Source organism: Pocillopora damicornis, chromosome 14 (assembly GCF_964200805.1).
Source record: "Pocillopora damicornis chromosome 14, jaPocDami1.2, whole genome shotgun sequence".
NCBI classification, from domain to species: Eukaryota; Metazoa; Cnidaria; class Anthozoa; order Scleractinia; family Pocilloporidae; genus Pocillopora; species Pocillopora damicornis.
This window is the reverse complement of record NC_142683.1, coordinates 12295565-12316585: the sequence shown is the minus strand read 5'-3', so window position 1 is coordinate 12316585 and position 21021 is coordinate 12295565. Positions and strand designations below refer to the sequence as shown.

At 38.1% G+C, this 21021-nt stretch overlaps 1 protein-coding gene across 1 annotated transcript in view; it reads left to right on the top strand.

The window, feature by feature from the left end:
* Nucleotides 1-16883, top strand: part of LOC113680455 (dnaJ homolog subfamily C member 13) — a 42814-nt gene extending 25931 nt beyond the window's left edge. Inside the window, exons 48-73 of the mRNA XM_089194608.1 lie at nt 816-897; nt 1800-1935; nt 2683-2867; nt 3488-3562; nt 4002-4118; nt 4911-4994; nt 5187-5282; nt 5552-5615; nt 6047-6150; nt 6681-6794; nt 7606-7722; nt 8149-8202; nt 8872-8992; nt 9183-9274; nt 9549-9648; nt 10562-10636; nt 11169-11369; nt 11562-11643; nt 12091-12133; nt 12245-12340; nt 12635-12709; nt 12884-12955; nt 13173-13280; nt 13659-13802; nt 14601-14741; nt 14980-16883. Coding sequence (XP_089050734.1) covers nt 816-897; nt 1800-1935; nt 2683-2867; nt 3488-3562; nt 4002-4118; nt 4911-4994; nt 5187-5282; nt 5552-5615; nt 6047-6150; nt 6681-6794; nt 7606-7722; nt 8149-8202; nt 8872-8992; nt 9183-9274; nt 9549-9648; nt 10562-10636; nt 11169-11369; nt 11562-11643; nt 12091-12133; nt 12245-12340; nt 12635-12709; nt 12884-12955; nt 13173-13280; nt 13659-13802; nt 14601-14741; nt 14980-15180 — 2779 coding nt within the window. The 3' untranslated portion in view covers nt 15181-16883. The remainder of the gene's footprint in view (nt 1-815; nt 898-1799; nt 1936-2682; nt 2868-3487; nt 3563-4001; nt 4119-4910; nt 4995-5186; nt 5283-5551; nt 5616-6046; nt 6151-6680; nt 6795-7605; nt 7723-8148; nt 8203-8871; nt 8993-9182; nt 9275-9548; nt 9649-10561; nt 10637-11168; nt 11370-11561; nt 11644-12090; nt 12134-12244; nt 12341-12634; nt 12710-12883; nt 12956-13172; nt 13281-13658; nt 13803-14600; nt 14742-14979) is intronic.
* The last annotated feature ends 4138 nt before the right edge of the window (nt 16884-21021 follow it).

Sequence of the window (21021 nt, the reverse complement as noted above, 5' to 3'; positions counted from 1 at the left end):
TTTCAGTGATTGGTCACATACTAGAGTTTTCCCCTCGGGCTTAAGAGTACTGAGTTCACTAAAACTTAGAACTGCCTCTTACAGCATAATTCAGAGCTTCCTTTGAACACTTTTCTTAGGCTTCTATGTGAATGGTCACACATTAGAGATTTATCCACTGACTCTAACGTTAATCGTACGTCTACCTTCTGCTGCATAATAAATAGTACCTCATGAAAGTACCACTCAGTGGCTTTACCATGAAAGGTCACATACCGCGGATTTCATACCCAGACTTAAAAATTAGAATCACCTTGTAAGGTTTAGGAAACAGCCCTTCATAAAGGGCTTCAGTGGCCTTCATTTTAATGGTCAAACTTAGGGTCTGGTAGCCAATCCAGAGATGACAGTACAGAGCTTATACTGTGAAATGGAAACAGCCCTTTGTTCTTATGAGCTACAACCTGTCATATTTGACAGTGCAATCTTCTGATGGTTGTTCTGTTGAAACCGCAGGGATACTAATACGGGAGTTTTCGTGCTAGAATTCTTTAACCAATAGATACACTAGCCCCGTGCTCCTTGTACATTTTATCTCCTCAGTTACGAATGTGATGTGTTCATAAGGCGTGAAAACAAAATTGCTATATAAAGTATCCTGTAACTGCATATCCCACTGCGCGTTTCGAGATTACGCGACTTATCAGATCGCCATCGTAGATTCTAATCCGGCCTTATGATTGGTCCATGCCTCATTTGCCGGCATATCAAATCCTGCCCTCTGGTTGGTTATGGGCTATAGTCCTATTACTAAAGCCACTTTATTTTCCCTACAGACTTGTCGATGAGGCGAAAGTTAGAAAAGCTTACTTTAAAATGGCGCAGAGGTACCATCCAGATAAGAATCCAGAAGGAAGGGTAAGACTTTACCGTGTGTAACATAAAAATGTCAGCTTAAAGAAAGTGGGAGTTCTTTGACCCACGTGGGTGTCAAAACGAAGATCATCCTTTTTTATTTAAAAAAGAGCAAAAGAAAAAAAAAAAGAAGAAAGAAAGTAGTTACGTAGCGATGTTTTGTATCATCTTCAGGGCATGAAAGAATTAGGATGAAATAAAAAAAGTATTGAATAATAGTGCGCCAATGTCGTGGAAGCCACAATGGCCCATCGGTTAGCGCGCAGGTCTGTGGATCGAGAGGTTTGGGTACGAAACCTGGTTTGGGGCATTATGTTGTGTTCCTGGAAAAAACACTTTCCTCTTACAGTGCCCCTCTTAACTTAAGAGTATAAATAGGTACTGATGAATTGTCAGGGAAATCTGACGAAATGGTGGGAGAAAACGTGCTATTGAATAGCATTCCATACAGGGGGGAGTGGTGATACTCCTAGTTTGCTTTATGCCTTATTCTGTTATGAGTAAGGCAGAGAAGAAGCTGATTGGCTAAAGATGGAGAAGAGTAACCAGGCCTCGAAGGGAAAACTCTGATAATAAAGCAAATGGTTCATTTTTTTTCAAGGGGGTAAACTTCTAACGACACTGTGGTGCCACTTAAATGGGATGCTACTTAGTTTATCAACAAAGTTGATAATTTAAGTTGGCCACCGTATCGTTAAAAACTCTTTCCCGTGGCCAATTTACAATTTCAACTTAGTTGATAAACACCAAGTTATCTTGTAAACTCCACACCACAATTTCTTTAAAAATTAACCCCTTTTAGTTTTAGAACTCTTTACGGTGACCAATTTACGTTATCAACTCAGTTGATAAAACCAAATTATCCAGGAGTATTTCGTTGTTTAATTTCCCTTGTTCTTTTGTAGGACATCTTTGAGAAAGTGAACAAGGCTTACGAGTTCCTCTGTTCCAAATCCTCTAAACAAGTTCAAGGCCCAGATCCACATAATATTGTACTTATTCTCAAGGCTCAGTCCATTTTATTCAAGCGACACAAAGATGGTAGGGTTTTGAACTTAGTCACGCTCTCTGTAACTGCCTCTTTTACTAGTAGTTCCTCGCAGACTAAAGAAAACGTTAATTTTTGTCTCTGAAATAAGTCAAGGACAGCTAAAATTGTTATAATCTCAAGAAACTACATGCTTTGGCTCTCCAAATCGGTGTAATTTAGGAGTGGTTTTCAAAAAAAGGGGTACTTCTATTTGGCATCCGGAGATATTTTTTCGTAAGGCTCTAAGCTGCACAAAAGCTTTATTTCTTGGGGGAAATTGGAATTAATCGACAGATGGATTGGTTATTTAACGCAAATAAATAATCTAACATCTATTATATCTCAGATTTTTCCAAGTGTAGTTTTATTTAAGGCACGAGTAAAATGAGACACTAACTTATACGTCATTCTTTCGCCTGACATTTTGAAAGCAGCCGGTCAAAGTTGTGTATTTAACCGGTGCCTGGCCCCTCGTGAAACCTCTATGAGACTTGAGAAAGAGGAAAACCAATTAGTTTAGATGAAATTCAACTCAACTCATAGATTACATGTTGCTATGCGTATGTTCAATAACAGAGAGTGTCACTGATGTCTTCACCACAGTTTGACGTTCACTTTTACCTTTTATCGTTCAGACCCCCGGTTTTGTTTGTGGTGACGTCATCTATGCGCCTGTCCTCCTATTGGTCAGAAGTAAGAACCAATCAAAAAATGTGCATAATTCAGTTTATCATATAAATCGGGTTATTTTCTTGCAGACCTTCAGCCATATAAATACGCGGGCTACCCGATGTTGATTAAGACCATCAGACTCGAGACCGTGGACAGCAGTTTGTTTTCAAAGTCAGCACCGCTTCTTACAGCTGCCAGTGAACTGGCTTATCACACGATCAACTGCTCTGCGCTTAATGCCGAGGAATTACGTAGAGAAAGCGGAATTGAGGTAAAAGCAGTTGTGGTAGAAGGTTAACTAGAACTTCTTTAGTCTTCTGTGCTGGTGTCCTAATAGGAAAATAGGGACAACGAGCTTTTGAAAGCCGCCATTTTTATGGACGGAGATGGGAGGAGGCGGGCTCAGATAACAGACCAGCTCCTCTTCTCCCCCTCCCTCCCTTCCCCCCTCAACTGTTTTTTCCTCACCTGTCGGTTCCCCTCTCGGTATGAATTTCTCTTCACCATTCTTCCTCTGATCGAAAATCCGAGATGGTGTTAAAATGTTTCACGAGGTAATACGAAGCGTCCGTTCGCCGTTGTCAGAACTTATCTAGAATGGGTTATCAAAACATTAGTGATTCCTCAAAATTGCCCATCATGAGTAAGTTGATTACTTATTATAAAAACCTTTTTTTGCCCGACTTAACGCCTTTTCATGTCCTGTATCTTTGACTTATTCAGCTGAGCAAACTCTTTCACTTGTAGTGAGAAAAAACATAATTACCTGAGTTAGTTGCCTTGTGAGTATTTTGTTGTAAGCGTTCGGTGAAAAAGGTCTCCTTATAATAGAATCTAAATGCTCTTTCAGATAACTAATATTTGCTTGTATTTAATTTGTTTTTTTACCAGGCACTTCAAGAGGCTTATGACCGTTGCTTACTGGCTATTACTGGCATGACTGAACCGAACGCCATTCCAGTCCAAGTAAGTTATTTTACAATACATGTCGTTTCCTCCGCAGTAGGAAAACATTTTTCTCAGTCTTCAACCCTTTGACTCCTAAGAGTATCTAATATCGAATTTCTCCTTACAAGATTACCTTCGAATCATACATAAAGGTCACGAGAATATAGAAAATGATCACCAACTAAAGTAGCTCTTGATTGTTAAACAAATTCTCCTTGTCAGCATCGTAGGAAGTGTATAGAGAACAGTATGGAGAATATGCATACTGATGTTAGGTTGTAACAAATATCGTAGTAGATTGTACGAAAACCCATCTTTTAAACGACTTTGTAGAAACCCTTTCTAGTTTGCGTTAAACTAATTTTCATTGTTAATTAGAAAGTTAGCTACTGCTGTGCGTTATTTTGTAAAGTAAGGATAAGATGTCACCCTTTGTTGTTTTTATTTTCTTGTTTAGGTTTGCACTCACATCACGAGGTGCTACACAGTGGCAGCCCAGTTTGAAGAGTGCCGGGAGAAGATCACTGAGATGCCAGATGTTATTAAAGATCTTTGTCGCGTCCTTTATTACAGGGTATGAAAAAATACTGCGTTCAAAGATGGCTCGTTGTCTGTAGTAGTGTCTACTTTATAGTGAATTGCTTACCAATTAGAGCGCTTTTTGATGGAGTGTTGTTAAACCAAAATCAAAGTAATCACAACCCATCAGGCAAAAGGAAAATGTCTTTCAGAGCCAAAGAAACCTTGAAGTAAAATCGACCAATTTGCCAATTTGCGACTAAGTCGTGGTTGGTTTTAGTTTTGCATTTGAATAATTGAGAAAGTGGCGCGAATATTCTGGACCAATCAGAGAATGAAACGCAAAAACAAAGCAATTCCGGGTTCTTTTCAACGCTCAATTTAAAATTATCCTATGACACGATTCAGGTTTGTGAAACCACCGTAGCAAATTTTGAAAGCTGATCTTTGAAGCGTAAGCGCTTCGTCGTAAAGCAAAGTAATTACAACAGCCAATCATATCAAATGTTACGTCATCATTAGCTAATGAGGACTTAAAGTAAAAACAGGCACACTACCAAAGGCGCGAGAAAACGCGGACGACCAAGTTACAAGTGGTTTTCGTTTGGCCTCTGATTGGATTAGAGAATGGCATGAGTTTTGTATACTTATAACAGGCCGAAGTGAAGGGAAATCAAAGCAATCCTGGAATACTTTCAACACTCAATTGAAGACTACTCTAAACTTGATAACCAACTTACAGTAATAGCTTTTTTCATGGGGCGAATTTGATGTAGGTGTTTTGACCAAAAGTGATAGGGTATTTTGATATTTCACTACGACTAACGTCTGTCATCTTTTCTTTTAGAATCTTCCAGCGCTCAATTCTGTTGCAGCAGAATGTGTCAGTGCTTTCTCTGTGGATTTCTGGCTTCAAACCCAACTATTACAGGTGAAAAACAAAATATGAGAGATGTGAAAGGGACGCGCATGGAGCAGTTCAAAACTGCAGCTATAAAAATATTTGCCAAAAAGCTATGTGTTGCCGTCAAACTTTTTTTGGAGTATGTTTCATGTGCTTAGCGCCTTACTTGATTAAATTTAGTAGAGTTTCGTGTACCTGACCTGTGGTTTCTCGTTGTAGGCTGGTGTACTGTGGCATCTACTCTTGTTTGTGTTCAGTTACGATTATACACTGGATGAAAGTGGAGTGGAGAAAAGTGCAGAAACCAACCAGCAGGTTTGGAGAGCAGATAAACGCGTTCTGTAATGGCCTTTATTCAAAAATCAACGAATAATTGAATGATTGAACGAAGGATTGTTCAAAGTGCAAATGAGAAAGCAGAGGGATAGACGGATGCATATTCGCACGCACACAGGCTCGTGTACTCGCTCGCGCGCACGCACGCTCGGTCGTACGCACGCACGATATCGTAGAACGAAGAAGCAATCTTGTGAGTCTATGCCGACGAACGAACAACACGATCATTTTCATTTCTTTGTTTACAGGAAACTCTGAACAGTCTTGCTCGTCTGAGCATCGATGCTCTGGCTCGACTGGGAGGATATTTGAGTAAGTAAAACATTCTTCCTCGTTCAGCTAGTTTCTTTCTTTAACAATACACTGCTTTGCGAAAAAAAAAAAAAAAAGCAGAGATGATCATTTAGTCACTGTACCAGAGGGGAGATCCCTCATGTAGATGTTTTAAAGGTCATAGTCGAGTTTCCACTCTACGCTGTCCTACACGGAAAGTTTTCTTTTTTCTTTTACTTTTTTTTTTCTTTACTTTATTTTCGTCCTCTTTTACGCAGAGATTAAAGTAAGCGATTCTCCAAGCAGCGTCTGGCAAATGCATAATTTTATTTTCTCTGTTCACTCGCATTCCCTTTTTCTTTATTTTTATCCTTTTTTATTTCTAGTAAACTGCGTGAGAAAGCAGTTCGTATCGAATGAGAAATCAAACAACGAAGTAAACCTTATCTGTTGTATTCTACATTTTTCAGCTGACGAAAATAAAACCCCTGAGAATCCAGCCATACGAAAGTCTTTATCCAGTATGTTCACACCGTATATCGCCAAACAACTCAGCAATGATAACCCAAAGGAGGTTAGTAATTTAATTCTTTCCTCTTATTTGCGATCAGGCGTTCTTAGGCACTTCCCCGAGAAAAGGAAGGTGCGATCAAAGGTTAACCTCTCCCAAGATGGCGACGAACTAGACCATGTTATTCCTCAAATGCAGCTAATTTGATCCGCGTCTGATTTACTAATTTGGCCATTGATTAAAGCGGGCTCACCTGACGATTCTGCACAAACCTGATCGAGGGCATTTTCCATCACGAAAACATCGTCATTAATAAGCGTCAAAAATCGAAGTGACGGGCACTCTCGGCTACACTCACCATATTTCGCCGGTCCTGGCGTCATCGTTACCTCCGACATACTAGGCAATAGTCGCTGATCGCTGCGCTATAAGAGTCTGTTACGAATACAAAGTTTAGGTGTGCTACATTGTTCATATCACCCCATCTCACCGAACACGCTTGCTGTGAATTACAGGTGTAAAACTCTAAATTGTGTGTAAGTAGTAAAGTTAAATTTTTTGTTTGTCTTTTTGTTTGTTTTGTTTTTGCATAGATCTTAAAGTTGCTGAACAGTAATACAGAAAATCCTTATCTCATTTGGGATAATGCTACACGTGCAGAACTGACTGAGTTTCTCGAAGCCCAACAACTACGAAAGATCAAGACGGTAACTGACTGATTAAACATCGTAACAGAATATTGACGATTTGTGCCAAGTACAGCTATCGCTATTAAGCTGTATGAGTTTCATGGAATACTTTCTGCTTGTCGTAAAATTGTCAAAAGTTAGAGGAATACTTCTATAAAGATTCACTTAAATCGAAAGAGGCTACATCGCCGTTGGGTTAATTTGAAAAAATGTAGCCTAAATTTGTCAAGTGCGTTTTTTTTAGTCCATTTCGATTCTTTCCATCCTTAACCTCGTTCCCAGAGTCCTCCCTCTTCCTCCCACGAGAGAAGAGGGTGGACCTTGGGAATGAGTTTACTCTATCCTTAGCCATCCTTGTACGTTTTTGGTTTATTTGTGCCTATTTCATGTTTGTCTTCACAAACTACTACTGATCTTGAGGTTGAATTATGAAAAGGCGATTCTCTATCACGTTAACATGACGCAAAACACAATGAAGTATCTTCGCCAAGATTTTCAAGCTCGTAGTTTGCAATTCGTGTCAATATCCTCCATCCTTTGGCATCCTTATTGGCTGATACTGACTTCTTAGGTGTTTTGTACCTTAGCAAATCAAGTCATTCTTTTTTTCGCTGAGCGTTTATAGATTTAGCTATATTTGAAAGCTATTTTTCTGCATCATGACAATCACTCGAAAACACGCCAAGCTGGAGACACACCTGACGATTTTCGCCGATCGCCGCAATTGGCGTATGAAATCGCCTGGTGTGTCATCGGCTTCACATATCTACTGTAGACATGATATTGTGTCTCATCTCAACCTACTTTTTTGTTTGTTTTGTTTTTTAAGGGCGACTGTGATACTTCGTTTGGGGCACGCTTCACCTTCTCAGTTTTCAGTGAAGAACTTATTGTTGGCGAAATCTTTGTTCGTATTTACAACGAGCAGCCTCTGTTTCCACTTGAGGTACGCTTCACACCCCAGAGAGTGTCCACTCAGCCTTTTAACTCCCAATATCCCGTTAGTAATTCTCTCCACTGACTGCCATCCATTTCCTCGTAATATAGTCAGAAGAGTTTAGTTTTACATCAAGGTGACACCATCTGGCTGATAAGCTTTTCTGTTCTCGTAACCCGTTTGTAAGATAACATATTGGAATGGCAATGAGAAGTTGCATGTTAATCACCTCTATGCAGGGTTGCGTCGCGTTGAATATGGTTCTTAAAGGCCACATGTAAATCCCGCTTGGTGTAAAAGTTCAGTTTCCTCGTATTCTAGCTCTTCATGATAAAGGTTTTACGGTAGGAACTCAATGGCTTCTAAGAATTTAAGGATTTAACTTTTGTTTTGTTTTGTTCCTTCGTTAATTTTTTTCTTCTGTGTTGCCTTCAGGCCCCATTAAAATTCGCAGCAGATCTGATCGACTTTCTTGGTTCGGAAGCACAGGTAGGGAAACAGCAGAGGAAGAAAAAGTTTCTACGCACGATATCAGATTATGAATCGAAGTTACAGCTAAAACCAAAAAGTATTTTGTGTTCTCTCTTTGTTTCAATGGACGAGCTTTGTAAAAATAGGTACAGCTTCCTATTGGCAAAGGGTAGAGGCGTGTTAAGATTGATACCAAATTTTCAATGGTTACGTGGTGTGAGAAAAGGACCATGGTAAAGGTGATATGTCCTGGGGCATATCCTGTCTGATTTGGTATCTTTTTCTAAAGAAGTCGGAGAGGGGAAATTGGTTAGAAATGTCGATAGAGACGATGCTTTTTTTTCTGTAAATAAAAAATAAGTTCTTTTCTATTGGCTGGTTATTCAAACGATGTCCAACTTAGGTCGTGGTTGGGAACAGTAAATGGACCTCAATAGTTGTTAATGAGTGGGTTGTTTGGAGTGTAATCATGTAAATATTTATCTAATGGTCGACATTGTTTGAAAAGTTTAGATAAATTAGAGATGGTTTGGATTGAGGTTTTGCCTTTGAAAAGCCAAACATTGGGTATACCACTTGCCCCAAATGTGTTTAAATTTGATTTCATTCAAAATGTTCCAGTTATTACTTTTTTCAGTGTCCCTCGAATAACGATTTATAATTAACTCTTTTCTTTTTTCATCTCAGTACCTTCATTCCGTTATGGCGTTGACGGCTTCGGAACTGGATCTCAAGAAGAACCAAAAAAGACTGGACGCTAGTGTTATGGCCCTGGAGGCACTACGAAACGTTATCAAGAATAACGCAGGTATAACAGGAGAAAGCGTTACTTGGACGTCACGCAATCGCTCTTAGATGCAAAAAAACGAATAATACGATAGAATATGTGACCTGGGTGTGCGTGTAACTCAGCGACGCTTGCGTGACTAGTTAAAAGTGACGGTTGCGATGTAAAATTTTAATGCCTTTAGTTCGCAACTTCGTATTTCTTTCTACAGGCACCGAAGCTCAATGCATAGGACATTTTAGGCTGATTTTCTCATTACTTCGAATGACTAAAGCAACAAAACTCCAGAAGTTTGCTCTTGAGGTAAGGCTGTAAATACTATGTATCTACCCTGAATGTGTACAACATTCGCATGTTAATATCGAGCGCTATACACGGTGTAAGTGTATTGTTTATCAACCATTTTCATTGCCGATGTCAAGTTCTCATTATTTACACGTTTTTGTAGTTCCAGTCATACTACCGTTGTAGCTTTGAGAATCATTGGGAAATTCAGACAGTTTTTCTTAAGGGATGAATTTCTATGGTCTCTCCAGTTTAGAGGAAATTAAGTTTTTATCTTTTTGTTTTCGTATAGGTCATTTCGTGCACAACAGCCAACAAGAACTGTGTTTCCAGTATTGCTGATTCAGACATTCTTGGCTTTTTATTCCTTACGCTCCACACGCTTCCTTCAGGTTATTAGAAAATCATTCTTACTCTCTTTTCTCTGCGCTATACGAAACAAACTTTTTATCGAAGGACAACATCGACATATTAGTGATAAACGACAGAAAAGCACCATTACTGTAGAGAGTAACTGAAAGAACGATAATAATTCAGGATGGAGAAGTTCAAAGCAATTCTCAAATAAGTGTCGAAAGTCATCTGGGATTGCATTGGTTTCGCTTTACTCCTCTGTGATTGGTCTAGTAAAAACTCGCGCCATTCTCTCAACCAATCAGATTCAAATCGGAAAATAGTTACGACTTGGTAGCCCGTGTTTTCCCGCGCATTAGGCAGTTTGCTCGTTTTTACTTTGGGTTCTCATTGGCTCGATAGGGTATTTTCCTTTCTTCTCATTGGCCGTCGTGATAACTTTGGTTTTGTTTTTTACGACACATAATCAAAAAGCGCAATTATTGGAAGACACGTCTATAACAAAGTTAAGAAATAGTAACCATGTCCTATTTGGACTATCTTGGACAAGTTTTAACTCACAGGGAGTAGTCTGAGCACTTTTAAAGATCTTCGTTGCGGCTAGTTCATCTCCAAAAGTTCAGTCATTTTGCGTCAAGTTTATCACTTGAAATCCGCGTCGATCTTTTCAATCCTTTGCAATCCTCGTTCGTTCTCGGGTCATTATTTTCTTTTAAGTGTTTTTCTGTCTTCCACGATAATATTTGTCTTCCCTTACGTTCAAATTTTGCACTTCGCTAGAAAGGACTCAAATTTTCCGTGGTATGACACCTGTACTAAGAAGTTAGAATGAAGCTGTAGGTGTCTAAAAATGTCTTCATATGCGCCAGAGTCTGGAACAATTACCATCGAAACAATTCTCATCGATTTGCTTATTTTTTTTCTTTTGTTGTTGTTGTTGTCCTCATTTAGATCGGTTGTTGACTGTTGATACCATGCATGCACTTTGCTCCAACACGAAGATTGTCAAGGAGACAATGCACAAAGGTGAGTAGAATTTCAGCGCTCCAAACTGCGACCGTTTTGGTTTGGTGACAAGTGAAAAGAAGACAGCGAAACTTCAAATTTTGGGTAAATCTCTAAAACCAATTGCTAGTCACAAGGTTCATTATAAAACCAAGGGCATTGCTGAGCAGTAGAAAATGTCTTCACTTTTTTTCTGTCAAAAAATGTTTTGACTACTTCGTGATTCTACGTCAAAACAAATGAAGAGGATAAATTTCTACAGAAACTATGATGCTGCGTTGGAGGGGGGATATAACTAGAGAATTTGGTTTTATCCACTTGTCGAGCGTCAGTCTTCCGTTAAAGAATATAGAATGAATTCGAACAGAATCCTATTCGCTCTTTCGAAGTGTTGGTGGCCAGTTTAGATTATCAACTCAGTTGATGAAACCAAATTACTTTGGAAACTGTTGAGCTTGGAGGTCTGAGGTTAGATATGGCTTCGTGGATGGGGAAGTCATGACCCCCTCATGCTTTGTATATGACAAACTTTAACCATTAATTTCTCTCTTAGGTGGTCTTATCTATCTACTTGACCTGTATACTAATGGTACAAACCCAGTGGTGCGGGAAAGGTCAGCGGAGTTGTTTGCGAAGATGATGTCGGACAAGCTTATTGGACCAAAAGTCAAGATCGTGCTGTCCAAATTCCTGCCCGCCATCTTTATGGACGCCATGAGAGATAGCGCACAAGCCAGTGTGCACATGTTTGAAGGTAAGAAATTACTTGTATTCCCTAGACAGAGCAGATGCGCTCTCGCCACACCCTCATATTGCGATTAGTCATTTTTTAACTGCTCCTCATACGGTTATCCCGCCCCTCGTGCAAAGAACGCAAACAAACTGTACTGCAGGGCTAAGTAAAGAACTCCATCATTCTCTTTGTGTTTGTCTGTCTGTTGTTTAGCAAATCAGGAGAATCCGGAGTTGATATGGAATACAGAAGCCAGAGAGAAAGTCTGTTCGGTGGTGAAAGAGCTGAAAGACAGGTAAACCTAACTGAGTTTTATTCTCGAACCTTAATGAACCTTAATGAACCTTACATCGCATATTCCTTAGACTTGCATTAACAAGAACAACAGAAGCAACCCTCTTTATTCGTATGAAACTGTTTTTCTGGAAGACAGGACAATGTGCCTTAAAAGCGACATACTCAAAACAAAGGCAGTTCTAAGCTGTCATTCCTTTGTACATGGAAACTGAAGAGACAAGCCAGTCGGGTTCCCCCGTTTAAAAATGAATGTGATGATTATTAAGGTGACATTCTGAAAAGCAGACCCATTCCCTATCCACCTTGGTTGGAAGTCACTGGAAGTAAGTTGCGCAGTCCAACTTTCCAAACATGATTCGGAGAAAAGATTGCGTGACAAGGCTTTAACTCAGCCTTGACATATAGCTTTAGTGCTATGTTGATTGCGTTACTTTTCGTCTTGCAGACATTATCAGGAGCAGAAAGACAATCCCGACATCCAGTGGAAGGTGAGTATTGAGCCAACCTTCGTTTTACATTGAATCACTGGTATGTAAAAAATTCTAGAAAGTTTGTTCCGCTTCAGAATTTTACATATTTTCTCTTTCCTTCTACTTTAGCTTCCTGACAACTTCGAAGTGATGTTTGACGAAGCTGCTGGAGAATTAATCGTGGGTGGAATTTACCTCAGATTGTTCATACAGCAACCGGCTTGGGTAAGACGTTTGAATCACGTTCGGTTTGTTGACATGAAAGTCATTTTTTGGGCAAATTACTTTTAAAGGAAGCTGAGCAGTGGTTGGTTTACAGTAATCTGACGGGTGAAATTCGTTGAAACTCCCTCTGAATTGTAGTTTGAAGAACTCATGAATTAGAAAAAAAAAATTGAAGTTTAAATTTACAGTGAAGTGGCATCTAACGTCCAAATCACAATGTATTGTATTTTACGTTAAGAAAGGGTCTTTCTTTCGTTTAGCTCGATGTTGAGTACATTTTCACTTTTACCTCAGGTTCTGCGGAAGCCAAAAGAATTCCTTGTTGCTCTTCTACAGAAGTTTATTGAACTACTCTCAAAATCTTCTCATGTAAGTGTTTCCTGTACCTTCAAATTTTATTTTTAACCTCTTCTCTGATGTGATTCATTTATCTTTTTTTCTTTTTCGTACCTTTATTGTCCTTAATGTGAACCTGTCTGACCACTTGTACATGTATCTTGTTTAACTTGTCTGACTGGTTGAATCTTGCTTAACCTGTTTCAGGGTGAGACTCTGGAGACTGTTACCCAGGCCGCTCTATGTCTTTTCACTGCGCAACCACAACTCGGAGACCAGGTATTTCCTAAAAGATTGACAGAAAAGATAACAATTAAGCTCTGGGATATTTTCGATGTTTAGATCTATAAATTCGCATCATACTCTTGTTTTGTTGATATGTTCGATATTTAGCCATCCACCATCATGGATTTGCTTTTCAGCATGGCAACTTTACGATTAGTCTGAAAAAATGCGCAAACTGTGAGCGAATGTAAAGAAGTATTGTTATCTTTAGGTTCCAGGTCTCGGCCACATTCCTAATTTAGTCAAGGGTATGAGCTCCAGTAATGATGCAGTCATCAAGTCCGCTGTACAAGTGGTTCATTTACTCTCAGCTAATGAGGTGAGGCACGTTGTTAAGGGTGAAATATCATTTCCCTAAAAAAATCACGATTAGGTACAGAAAAATCGTACCAGATAGTTCACGTGAATCCTGGGAGGATGGCGGGTAGCTGAAACTGGATTTGGCAATCGTCAGTAAAGCAATTCAATGACCGTGTGGATACTGTTCAACTTTGAGGGGATGTTCTTCGCAAAATTCTAGCAGATGAAAAATTTCGCCCTGTTATAGAAGATCCTGAGATTTCGTAAGGGGGAAAGGAGCTTGTTAGATAAGCTGGGGTTATTAGAGAGATCTACGTAGAAGTATGGTAACAATAAAGTGTTAAACCGAGAACTATGGGTGGGAATAATGGATTGCCAAAAAATTCTCCAATTGCAGATTTGTGTTCGAAGCATGGCCCAGGTGACTGATTGCATCAGTCACGTGATCAAAGGAATGGACGCGAGACCAGATGTAGTGGGATTGGCTTGTGAAGCACTCCACAAAATGTTCGAAAAGAATCACACAGAGCTTGTTGCGCAGGTAACGAAACTGAGAAATAACTTCCAAGTCGCACAAGAGGTGTTATGACATACTGTGTAGATCTGATTTCAAAATCAGTGGATTAAACTCCAACCTCGTTTCGAGGCTCATCTCCCTTCTTTCCTCGAGCAGGAATTTAATTTAACATAATTTAACATAATTATTTTTTTACATAATTTAACATAATTTAACACAATTGGAACCCTGGTTGTGGCTAGATACGACAAAAGAACGCTGTTGAGAGGGTGGGTCCTATCAGCGGAAGGGACCAAGCTCGATTGCTTTTTAAACCGTTTCCCCAACTCTTATTTTAATTACGGATAAAAATTTTACGAAGGAGCACCTCCTTCGATTTGGATTTTTGTTATCTCGCAAATTCTCGGACACACGTGACCAGCAACAATTAAAATCCTCTCTCTTCCGTGAGAAAGAGAAGAGGATTCTGGGAAAGAGGTTAGATTTTACTCTAGTGGTTGACCATTGATAAGAAAGCTTCTGTAGAGTACTTTCAAGTGGCCCTGTTTATCATGCAGTGCAAAGGGGCTAAAATGTTACGTTTGTGGCTAAAACTCTAGTGTGCTACCATTTTATTTAAAGCCACTAAGACGTGCTTCCATTTGGTACTGTTTATTAACCCTCTACGCCTTAACATCAGTATTCATATTCTCCTTACTTTCCTTTCTCTGAGTGAAACCATGGTATGCGGCGTCGAATGAAGGTTTTAAGGGGAGTATCTCTCTCTGCCTGAGATTAAAACTAATTTGTTCTCCTTGTTGTTTACTATATTTTCCTGTTTAGGCGCTCAAATTTGAGTTAGTCCAGTATCTTTTAAACCTTCTGAACGGAGCGCTCAAAACTGTAGAGAATCCTGCAGCCACCAAAGCTCAAATTGTCAAGGCTCTGAAGGCGATGATACGTGACTTGACCCACGGCGAGGAGGTAATATCCGATAAGAAAATCTTTCTTTTTGTAGGGTGAATTTTTTTTATTACAAAACCATTTAATGTTACTGTGTTATTCGTGATAACTTAGTAGTGTCAGGTGAGTTAGAACTGTCTGAGAAATGCCAAATACTGCTTTGCTATTGGAGAAAGAAGAGGCTGTGTAGGGATTAGCGAATTCATTGTTTCAGTTAAAGTTTGATTTTATTCTTCTTTTTTTTTTTGTCCTATTACAGATCAACAAGATTCTGGAAGCTTCCACAGTGTGGGCCTCGTACAGAGACCAGAAACACGATCTCTTCATATCGGACAAACCTGTGGCTGGCTACCTGACAGGGGGCGCTGGAGTTGCTGGCTACCTGACAATGGGCTCTGGCAATGCGAGCACCATGTCCAGCGTGCCCCCGCCTGTGGACCGAGTGGAGAATGGTAGCTGATGTCACGTGACATTGGATGGTGCCAGTCAATAGTTAATTAGGCAGGCTGTGTTTACTCGAGCGTGACAGAGGATACTTTGTACTTCCTACATCACCAAAACTTTTACAAATGTCAAAGTTTTTTCATGAACTATTTATTATATTAATTTTTGTTCATGTTGCGAATTCTTATCCTGATGATTACAAACTTTTTCCGAATGGAAGGCTGTTCGCAGTTTTCGTAACTGATACATTCATCTAGCGGATTTGACAAAATTTTGCAACAGAGTTTCGTCCAAGGAATCGTGTGTTTACTGCGTTTTTCAGCGGTTAGCACAACTGAATTTTTTTTTCTTTTTCATATGTAAACCTTCGCCGCAATTCTGAAAATTATCTTCCTTTTTAACTTTCACATATAGTTGTAATTATATTTTAGGCAACTCGCTATAGAATTCCCGTTAACCTTCTCTACTTTGGTGATTGTATGAAGGTCTAAAGGACACATTGCGTGACTCACAGTATGAAACTTTTGTCCGTCACGCCGCATTCTTGCACGCTCATTCGAACACAGCCTTTTATTAAGAATTGACGCAAATATTCTTTGGTGATAAACATTGCAATTCTGCACAAATCCAATCGGGTTTGTCGAAGCCAGTTTCCAAATTTAGATTCATTCGAAAAATCCATGTTTCGTGATATTTTATTTTAACTGAAAATGTCGCAAAGAAGGCTTAAAACATGTTATTCAAGTCGAAGTAGATCATCTGTGGCGTCGATTTGCGTTTCATGTTGTTGAAATATTTACGGGTAGCCAGAAATAGGTACAAATTAAGAAACAAATAATTTATTTTAATTTTTACAGATAATAAGTGGTTATAGTTCTCTCTCATTTGGTAAAGTCACGAAACAAGGTCACGTTTAGCTCATTAACCCACAGGATCGTTTAAAAATTCCCTTTTCCAACAGCCACACATTTTCCCGGAAATGGGCGAGGAGAATTTAATATGTTATCACAGCTGATCAGTTTGTTAATTCTTATCACCTGTTTTCTGGGTAAGGAATTGACCTTGCTAGCAGAAGCTATCTGTATCACTTCGACTAGTTTAAGCGATCACTCAGTAAACCACAAGGTGACTAATTCAAGAAATTAAGATTTAGGTACATTCTGTGGTAATGTTTTCCACTTCGCCCTGTATTTGGAAAATCGAAAAATTGCCCTTTTTTTTTTTTGTAAAACTTTGATATTTTCAATGTGATTAGAGAGATTTGAAATTGCTAGCCAGTTCTTTTAATTGTAGCATGCGAGATTTGTGACTTATAGCAAAATCTCAAACCAGGAGAGAACATAGGCAACGAAATTTAAAGGTTTTCTAAAATGTTTGCAAAGTTGCTGCGAATCCAGTCATCCTAAAAATAAGACATTAGATCTATCATTATTCAGTTGAATAAATGACCAGTTAAAACGCTCGTAAGCGCGGGAAAGTGCATAATAAGTTGAGTAGACCTGCGAGAGAAGCAAATTTTCTGTGGAAAATGATTCACCAGTAAAAAACAGTGTTCTTTTGTTTTACCGACACTAATTAAATTGGACGTTAATTCGGTAAAATTAGGTCAATGTATTATAGCAGAAAAGTAGAACTCTCTTTTTTATTCTAAATAGATCTAAGTCGAGAAATATATTTTAAAAAAATGGCATGATTGTTTGAATAAACCATATTTGGAAATTTTTCTTTTGTTGTTCATTCGCTACGTAGTCTCTTCGAACTGCCTTTTTGCAGCAGCAATTAGTGGCCAATTTTGGGTTTTAAGCATGAAGTAATAGTACTTACAGTTCTGATGGGGAGGGGGGTATCGAATCTCGAATCCCCCGAACCTCACAGTTGTAGAGCATCGGAGCGTGAAATCCAAATATTTGACGATTGAAACTTCATGGGGTCTCAGAATTTTTTTTCTTTAATTTGTCCCCTGCTCGAAGCGAGACGAATGAACATCTTCCTCCACAACCTTCACATCCATTTTGTTTCTTTTATTGTTACCTATTATCAGTCGTAACCCTTTGGAATACTGTACCTCGATACGCCTTTGGGCTGGTCTATTTGTCGATAAAAAGTAACTCAGTGCCCATGTTGCTCTATCCATGTGCGATTTTGATTAATTTTGCGTACTTTTAATCCTATTTTTCCTTCATGGGAGAGTAACAAAGCTTCAATTTCTTCTTATTTTTCCTTCACCGGTGCATTGCAGTGTGTCATCATCATCTTTACGTTCTTTTTGTTACCCTTCCTTCGTAAGAGCGTAAGAAACAATTATTCGTTTATTCACGCAATTTCAAATTGAGGCCTTCAATATTTCTTAATTCCTTAATGAGATCTTATGCTTTTTATGATATCAGTCTTGCAATTTAGCTCTTTTCGAATGCCGGAGTAATTTGCTGGTTCTATAGCAGTTCCTAACATCCGATTTCTGTGATCTTTTTCCCTCTTTTTGTATGCTAATCAGTTTCTCACAATACCTTTTACTGAATAGCTGGCTGAGCGTGCAAACAGAACTCCGTGCCAAATCTGTGACGCAGCGGCCGTTTATTGGCTGCAGTTGTTGTAATCCATATTCATTAGAAGTTGTACAATTTTCAGCAAACAACGCTGCTCGTCGTACAGTGAAGACGTGCTTAAATTTTGGTTATGCAAAACACAACGTTGCACTATGGAAGGAAGACACTGGACCGGTAAAGAAGAGAAATGAAAGTACTCTTATGTTACTACAACAGCAGGTGAGCATTGTCTTTGGAAAATGTTGCCTTGAGCTCATTAAGAGATGTAAACCAGTCGTATTATCTTAGTTGCCCGGTCTGAGTGGCTCTTCGACTCGAAATTCGACCGAAATAGGGTATTGGCAGAAACTTATAATTATAAAATATTGTTGGTGAAACGCTCATATAAAAAGGTTTTGCTTACTAAATCTATTGGGGACTTAACATGATCATTTTGTATTTGGATGCAGCCACGTGGAAGTGTGAAGACTCTTCTACTCAGAGTCCTTTGCTTTAACTATAAATAACATTTTAAAAAAGTTTAGATGTTTTCCCTTTGTTATAATTGTGGCAAATAGCAAAATAATTTTAAAGAATTTTGTTTTTTAGTTTTCGTCCTCAAAGAAAGTAGGCATTCCCTGATCACATTCATATTTTCTTCTTTCACAGGAAGAGCAATGTTGTCAGAAGGATGGAACAACGAAGATTTTAGCCAAGAGATGACACTGGAATCAAAGAATTTTACGTGGATTCTGCAAAGATAAGAACTTTTAAATTATTCAGTAATACTAGCAAAAATGGAGGCTTTATGTGTTTAACTATTTTGCTAAATCTACGTTCTTTCACCAATTGTCCTAGAATCATGAATAAATGTTTAGTGAATAGTTCTCAATTAGCTACCATTTTTGGGATAGTTTATTGTGTTACGGACTGCCATGCACACCCTGAGCGATCATTTGATTTATGTGAACTGCCAGCTATAATTTGGTGTAATTTCACTCAAAAAATCTGAAACAATCTTCGAATTTAGGACAGAAATAATTAGAAACCGATATAATCCTGGCCACGGAAAACTGACATTTGAATTCTTATTTTCAAGACTCTGATCGCTCATTGTTTCTGGTTTGTCTAACAGTCAGTATCACACTTACACCCAAGTTAAAATCACACAGAGAAGGTATTAAGGTGGCACTGTAACAAAATTCTTCGGCCGAACAAAGACCAACTGGAATTCAAAATTACAATTTTAAGATGAGTTTGATTGATTTTGCGTATTTTCTTTGCCTCAAAAATCACATTGCTGAACACCATCAAACTACAATTTCCTCAAAGACTGACTTGAGAAAGCTCGTTATTAGGTTAGAAAGGACACTTCGCAACAGATACATAAATCGTCGGCACCTTACAAACCACTTAAAAGAAACGCGGTCACCAACGCACCAAACAGAACAAACTAACCTTACAAATCAAACTGCAAAACTGACCTATCTAGCTTTGCAAACCAGAGTCATAATGTTGGAATTATAAACAATTTTTCACTCGACTTATTTCGACCACAAACCTCTCACCCGGACGATCGTACTTTACGACTGGCAACTATGTGATACCAAAACAAAAAGTTGGCTAAAAACATATCAATTCAACAGCGAATTCTTTTTTGGCATGAACTGTATTTAACAGAAAATTTTGGAACTTTATTAAAAAAAAAGGATTTTTTTCCAAACACGAAGAATTTAGCACAGTGCCACCTTAAATTACATCCGTTACTTTGTGACATCAACTAAGTTTGGTGAACGTTTGGAAGTTATATGTATTTTAAGACACTAATGCCTGGTCACGAGTACTTTCGAGAAGCTGATTAAGCTGAAATTCAGTTTTATATGAACCAGTTGAAATTAACTCCTTTTCAAGACGGAGAAATATAAATTTTCTTATTTCGAGAATAGTTTATTCAATAGAAATTAAGATGCTGTATTGTTTCGCAAATCGTTAAAAATAGTTTATAGATTGGATGAAAATAAATGTGAACATACAATCCAATCGTTTGACCAGTAAACAATAACTAAGGAAATCACAATCGTATTTACTCATCACGATTTCAAACTTTGATAAAACACAATAATTTTCCAGATAAACGTTGGAATCAGAAATGCAAATCAAACAAAATAAGAGAATTTGATAGTTAACCAAATCAAAATGCTTTCATAAATAAATGACGATTTTAATGGAAACTCAAGGAGTTATAAAAATATATATTTTTTATTTTCAATTTGAAATTTTCACAGAAAACAGTTTGATTTTACGAAAACGAAGCGTGAGCCAAAATGCAAAGAGATCGTTGCCATTTTGCTGTTTATATAAAGTTTCTTCTTTGGTACAAATTTTTTACGTAGTCCACGTTTACAAAACTTGTGAATTAAAGACACATTCAAAGATAGGATTACTTACTACCCTTTGGACCAGGCACTTGGTTTTAAAATATATCATAGTTTATTTACTTCTCATTGTAAGTGGAAAGAAGACCGTTTGTGCAGTTATTCGGTGTAACACAGGAATACATAAAAGAAAACTGATCAACAAAACTATATTTTGATCGTCAAATTCAGTTTACAATTACAATAAAACAGGAATTGAACGTTTAAAAGGACTAAATCTCCGAGGAAAATTAACCCCAGGAATTCATCAAAAATAGCTTGGGGCCTAAATTTAATTCTGGCCAAATAGAACTCGAAGAGTCTGCTCCAATAATTACATTTCTCAAATCACTTGTCGAATCTCGGAACATAATTATTAAAATGTCCTAGCCTATAGGGCTAAAACCAAATTTAAAGAGTACGCTCCAACTTCATAACTTGATGTTATATTTTTCAAAATTTCTTTGGCACCTAAATTTGAGAAAATTTGAACTTAATTTTGAAATTATTTGGTTATTGCGAACTAAATGAGAGTTTGTTCCAAAAATTGCCGACTATCTTGAACTTTACATGTTCCGAGAAGTTAGTATAGTAAATTTGCAGCCTAATTGTGAAATGTCTCGCCTTCAAAGAATGTATATCCTTCAATAATTAAAATTTTTTTTTTCATCACAATCAAATCAAAATAGGAATGTTTTTAAAGTCCTTAATGAATATTTTCGGTGCTTTTCAAGCTGTGTCCTGTGTTACATTCGAAAACTGGCGACCTTAAGATCTTTTATTGCGAAAAATAAGCTCTTGGCAAGCTATACGCTTAAAAATGATAATTGGATTTGTAAACAAGCTTTGAATTAAGAAATCTATCTCAATTTTGGAGATAACGAAAATATTTCTTATCGGACGCTCTATAGCTTGCCA